We start from the raw sequence: 6,669 nt of genomic DNA on the forward strand, positions 1-6,669 counted from the left end.
GCAAGTAAAACCCAAGTATTCAATCGGACAGCAATCTTGTCGGACGGACAGACGGGTGCACAAAATCACGAAATAAGGGTTCCAAATTACAATGTAGCTCTAATTTCTTGAAGTGGTGGTTGATCTGCCAACGTTTTAGTGGCGAAGACAGTAAAAATGAATCAGAGGTTATAATAATTTGTATAAACTGACAATGTTTCTTTTTTTGTGGGTCATTTTTCTATTAAATAATTACATAAGTGTTGGTTTTTAATGTAAAATAGTGGAATTCTAATCTAAAAGTAAAATTTCTGTGACGCATATATATAAACATTTATAAAATTGATAATAGAAAATGAGAATGTGTAAAAGAGAAAACAACCCGATTAAGTAGCAAAAAACAACCCAAGGCCACCAGTGGGTCTTAAACAGAGCAAGAAAATCCTGCCCCCTTTGGCCAGCTTCAGCCGGCCCCTAACCAAAAATGTTTACTAGTACAGAGATAATGGACGCCACAAATAATAAAAAAAAATGAAAAAACATGTATTTTTAAATTGCCTTTTGTTACAGTGTGATAACTATCTGAAATAAACATTGCTGTTGTTCATTGGTTAAATTGAATAGATATAAGAAAGTGTGGTATGAGTGCCAATGAGACAACCCTCCATAAGTAATATTAAATATCATTAGGCAAAATTAAGATTATAAATGTAAGTAGTCGTTCATAAAATGTGATGAGGTTTGTTTTGTGTGGCTCATCAGTGTTTTTCGTTTTTTTTTTGTATTGATTCGACCGTTTGGTTTCCTGTTTGAATTGTTTTACATTAGTCATTTGGAGTCCTATATAGCTTGCTGTTCGACGTTAGCCAATACTTCGTACTGATAGACGTACTTTGACCCATAATTGCTTAATGTTTTACAAATTTGACTTGAATGGAGATTTGTCTCATTGGCACTCTACCACACTAGTCTTTTTATTTCAATTGATATACAGGGGAAAATATGAAAAGGGAAATTAATGGTATTTGACTTAACGAGGATCTGCAAATTTGGGCTAACTTTTATGAGTAGGCGAATCTCAATATTGCAAAAAACTGTAACTATACCATTGAGAAGAATAACAATTAGATTATTAAGCTGTTATTTTTCGATGGAAACGCTGGAAATTTACTACAAACCTTGGTTTATTCACTAGCTGCACTCTCTTATACTCCAGCTCATTATTCATATACTTATTTACAGATCTGTATACTCCATATTGCAAACCATTTAATGACAGAGGATATTTTAGAAAATCTGCTACTTCTAATTAAAGAAAAATTGAAAATTAACCGCTGATCAATTATAAGACATTTAAACACAGGTGACTAGCAGTAAGTATAACGCAAATTTCTTTTCTATTTCTCACCTGTTTTAATAATGATAATAAAGGAAATCATTTTTTCATATTTGGAAAATCGGATCATCATAAAAACTATTTTTAATCTTGTTCCATCAAAGATATCGTTAAGTCTAGGTATTATTGTCTGTTACATGCAGAGCAAATTGGAAAATTGACCCCTACAGCATATAAATATATATATATATATATATAAGGTGCCTAGAAAATCAACCTCATGATGTTAGAGTAGATTTGATTCGTAACTTCCTCCCCTTATATACATGTATATAAACAAGTCTAAATTGAAAACTACGTTCAAACCTATGATTGTGTTGGTATCAGCCCAACAATGTAAGATCTGAAAATTTACTTTTACAAATTTTTGCATGAACCCCATGAGGGGTTCATGCTTATATATTGGCGAGTTTTGGATGTGTCTATGGGCCACTCGATATCTCTCGGACGGAAGTCAGAATAAATTTCTCGGAACGTCCCAAAAAGTTTTTGGTCATTTATACAGGTCTTAACAGGTCGTTATCAAGTCTTTGATATGGTCCCTTGATGGCCCTTGACGATGCAATTATATTTGTTTTAAAACAACCACTGTACACTGTGTGAATCTATGTCAATCATAACGTGGTAGTGTCTGTTGTCTCGATAACATGAAAACTAATTATGTTTGAAGATAGAACCACGGGATACTGTGTATTTCATCATAGACTTACGAGAGAGAACATTCTGGTTTAAATATTTATATTAGATCGGAAAACAAAAAGATAATATTCTTATCAAATTTATTTAATTCATTCCGAATCAAAGAAATATATAAAAAATATGTTTCTAAAGAAACTAACAATGATTGAAATCAGAATGTTTTCAGAGTTGCAATTAATAAATAAGTATTTTATATGACAAGATACTCTGCTTTGGTATTTTTAAATACTCATTTGTACAGGAAACATAAAATTTAAATCTTAATAAATTCTTGCCTCCTACAAAAAAAAATGTTTATACACAATAATCCTACGTTAATTATTTCATACCATTTTGTTATTTGGGTTTGATGAGTAATTTTTTTTTGTATTATAATATATCCATAAAACAGAAAGTAAGATAAATTTATTAAATATTCAAATTTTAAACGGTCGTGAATAAAAAAAACTTAGATATAGGAAGATGTGGTGTGAGTGCCAATGAGACAACTCTCCATACAAATAACAATTTAAAAAGTAAACCATTATAGGTTAAAGTACGGCCTTCAACACGGAGCCTTGGCTTGTATGTTTTCAATTCATAAAGCATGATTTTAAATCCTTGCAGCTCACAACAACCGTAAAAATAATTTACAATTATCACAACAAAATTTAATTACGACCATAATGTTGATTATTTTATACTGTTTTAGTATGGATTTAGAAGCCTTTGCTTATATTTTGCATAGTAATATATTCACAAAGTGGAATGTTTGAATCTAAAAATAGATTCATTCGATAAATAAAATGTCCATCCGTAAATACTTGACGTTCGTGTTTATTGATATTAATATATATTTAAAAAATTTGAAAAAAATTACTAACAGGATCGTTAGTTTATTATAAAATTGCAATTCAAATATAGCATCTACATACTTGTACTATGGTACGGGTTTGAAAACTGTATTCATTGCGTTGACCAACTATCCTACACGTCTTGATTCATTCACATTATAGATCACCTTTCAAAAGCACACTATCGGTTTGCGTTCTAAAAAAATCTGGATAAATTGTCAATGAATCTGGAGTCATAACAATTAATGTAGACCGTTTGACATTCGAATTCAACTATTAGATTTTCCTGAGTATCAGTGAGATGCTTTCTATTTACTATTTCGTGCGCTAAAATGCTACTTGCATGCAAAACTATTAAATTCACTCGTGAAAGCTTATGTTCGTTTTTGTTATCTAAATACAGGACACGGCAGAAAGAGCTTTACATGTGACCTTCAAGCACGGTCATTACTAACGATATTCTGACCTCGAGTTGTTTCTATTTTGTTTCTTTTTTTGAGTCACTGTCCTATTATAAATTTGAACTGTTCGAAAAGCTAACTTTAATGGATTGTCTACCCAAAGAATAGATTCCTTAACTTTGTAATGTATTTAGCCTTTTAACTTTTTTCATTCGAGCGTCACTAATACTTTTCTTGTAGACTTAACTCGTGTCTGGCGAACATCATTTTAATTCTAGTATCTTTTTATATCTACATACCTTTTTATATAAATTGGTTATTTTGAAAGTGTGTAAAGGTATTCATAAACTTCTGAATTAAAAAATTCTTCGGCAAAACTAAGTTTCCCTGTATAATGTTTGAATTGATTTAAGTAAAATCAGGAAATCCTTAAAATTTGAGATGTTTATATGAGACCAAAATAAGTCTCTTCATAAGAGGTCCCAATCAATTGCATGCAACAGGTTTCACCGCGTACAACATCTACCATGAGAACAAAATATAAAGATATGATAGATAAAATAAATGCATCCAGAATTCTAGATTATAAATCAAACTGAGTGCATAAATTTATATTGCGGTAAACAGTAAAGCAGTAAACACTATACGAAATTGTAGTTACGACAATAGAACGGAATACGCACGGCCCTTTGTGCTAACTTATAACCAATGATATTCCTGGAAGTTTATACGATGCAATGCAAATCATATTTATATTGGTCCTAACATCATTTCCTAAGCAGTAAAAACTTTATAAATACCTCATAGATGAAAAGGTGATATTGTGACCCTTAAATCGCGTCTTCTGAATTATTTCATATCGGTTTTCATATTATTGACATTCAACAATGACCGGGCTGACTGTTCCACGTGTGAGAGTACTGGCACCGGGTAATATGGTGACCGGATTGTGTAACAAGATCCTGACTGAGTGTGTTTGCGAATTACTGAATAGTGCGATGACGCTAACCACACAATATACGAGTACTCTAAATGACAATTACATGCGGAATTATGACTGAAACTCTTAATATGAAACACTGGGGCAAACATATGAGACTGAAAAAACACACGATGAACTATTCAATAATTGATTAGGGAAATTTTTTATTACGAATAAGCTCATCATAGATACCAGGATTAAATTTTGTATTAACGCCAGACGCGCGTTTAGTCTACAAAAGATCAATGACATCAGTGACGATCGAATCCAAAAAAGTTTAAAAGGACAAATAAAGTACAAAGTCGAAGAGCATCAACTTTGTTTAATGTAAAATCTTTAGTTCATTTACAATCTGATTCATCGAATTTCAAGGATTATAGTACTATACAACTTTTATTACTTTAGAAGAATAAATGTAAATTTACAATCTGATTTTACATTAAAGAACATATAGTTATGAATAAGGCCATTTAAAATAGTATATGTGGTTCCAGTTACATATAAAAAAATAAAAATTGAAAGTATGTCTTTTTTTACATTGAGTCTATTGGAGCAACATTCTGACTTAAAACAGAGCTTTATCGAAAATGACCAAACAATCTTTAGATACTAGTAGGCTAAACAGTAGGGTAGGTAGGGTAAATAAAGGCAACAGTAGTATACCGCTGTTCAAAACTCGTAAATCTATGGACAAATTCGAACCACACATATATTTTATTTGGTCTTATTCTATAATGTAAAATCAGATTGAAAATTTACACTTATTCTTTTAAGTTCTTAACGTAGTATGATCCTTGACATTCGATGAATCAGATTTATTTTTATATTCATTGATTTTATTTGCTAAATGTATCTGTTCGAACAGTTTTTGGTTTGTCTTTGATATTTTTACCGATTATATCTGTATTTCTGGTTAACTCATCGTTGTCAATATAAAGGAATTCAATGCGACTGTTATAGAAATGAGGGGTTTAGCTAGCCATAAAACCAGGTTTAATCCACCAATTTCTTCATAAGAAAAATACCGGTACCAAGTAAAAAATATGACAGTTGTAACCATTTCGTTTGATGTGCTTGAGCTTTTTGATGTTGCCATTTGCTTAGGGATTTTCCGTTTAGAATTTTCCTCGTTGTTCAGTATTTTTGTTATTTAACTTTTTTGTACAAGAAGTCACAGTACCCTGGACTGAAATGAATGTAAAGTCACAGCACACTTGCTGATTAAAACGACTATGAAGATCACACTCTATAAAATAAGATAAAAGTGAGATTGTATAAAAATATAAAAAAGAAGATGTGGTATGATTGCCGATGAGACAACTCATTGAGACAACTCATTGTAGTATATTCAACAGTGTATAGTTTTTTACGTTCATACTCCGACCTAGCTATGATCCTGAGAAGAGCCTACTATGATGTTCTACAATGTAGTTACGATCTTGCAATACTCTTATTGCGTCTTATAAGACCTTACCACGAGTGACACGATTTCTGTACGCTTTTACAAAGACCTTCCTGGTGGTTTAATGAACCATAAAAATTACTTCAAGGTCAGAAGAAACCTATTGCCTTTAGTATCTTAGCTTAACCACGTTACTTCAATCTTAGTCACTGATCCATGTAATGAGGTCAAGGTCAGGTGAATCAAATCGGATGGATATGTAGACCTTTCCACGAATCATTATACCAAGTAAAGTTATCATAATAAGTGAATATTTCATTTGAAAAATCAACCGATTATATTCCAAGCATTCACTGAATTATGAAAATATTGTCAAATACAATAGACATATGAAAGACGGAAACTTTGAAGCATATGGTATCTGCACATGCATGCTTCATACTTTGCATGCAGAATGCAAAGTATGAAGCATGCATGTCTTTTTTCTTCTGAAATATAAATCTTAATACATAGAGATTAATACATGCATGCCTTTTCCATATCAGCCTGGGTATCACCCCGAGACCCCCATATCAGCCCGAGACGGAGTCGAGGTGCTGATATGGGTAGAGGGATGATACCTAGGCTGATATGGAAAAAAAACATGTATTAATGTTATAATACAAATCAGCCCAAATACGGATAAATCAGCATGTGCAATACTGAAAACGTTCCACTGTCGATATTAATCAAAAGTTAATATTGCTTTTGGAACAGGGCCAATACGGAAAATAGTCGTATTTGCCCATGGGCTAATACGGGACGTTCACTTCTGGTTTCAATTTTCTTACGCCATTACATAACTCTGGTGGTATTCGTTATATTCATAACATCATTTGTATTATATTTTTTTTAAAATAAAATCATAAAGTAAACAGGTTAAATGATTTGCAATGTTTTGTTGCATCTTAAAGTCTTGAAAAAAAAAAAAAAAACAG

General features: G+C 31.7%; 1 protein-coding gene across 1 annotated transcript in view; it reads right to left on the bottom strand.

Moving 5' to 3' along the window:
• The window catches only part of LOC139523878 (protein sel-1 homolog 3-like), a gene marked incomplete in the record, with an annotated part of 87,896 nt that extends 86,617 nt beyond the window's left edge, over window positions 1-1,279 (bottom strand). The window contains 1 exon segment of the mRNA XM_071318248.1: window positions 1,154-1,279. Within this exon segment, the coding sequence (XP_071174349.1) occupies window positions 1,154-1,207 (54 nt within the window).
• Between the last annotated feature and the right edge of the window lie 5,390 nt (window positions 1,280-6,669).

Source organism: Mytilus edulis, chromosome 5 (genome assembly GCF_963676685.1).
Source record: "Mytilus edulis chromosome 5, xbMytEdul2.2, whole genome shotgun sequence".
Classification (NCBI taxonomy): Eukaryota; Metazoa; Mollusca; class Bivalvia; order Mytilida; family Mytilidae; genus Mytilus; species Mytilus edulis.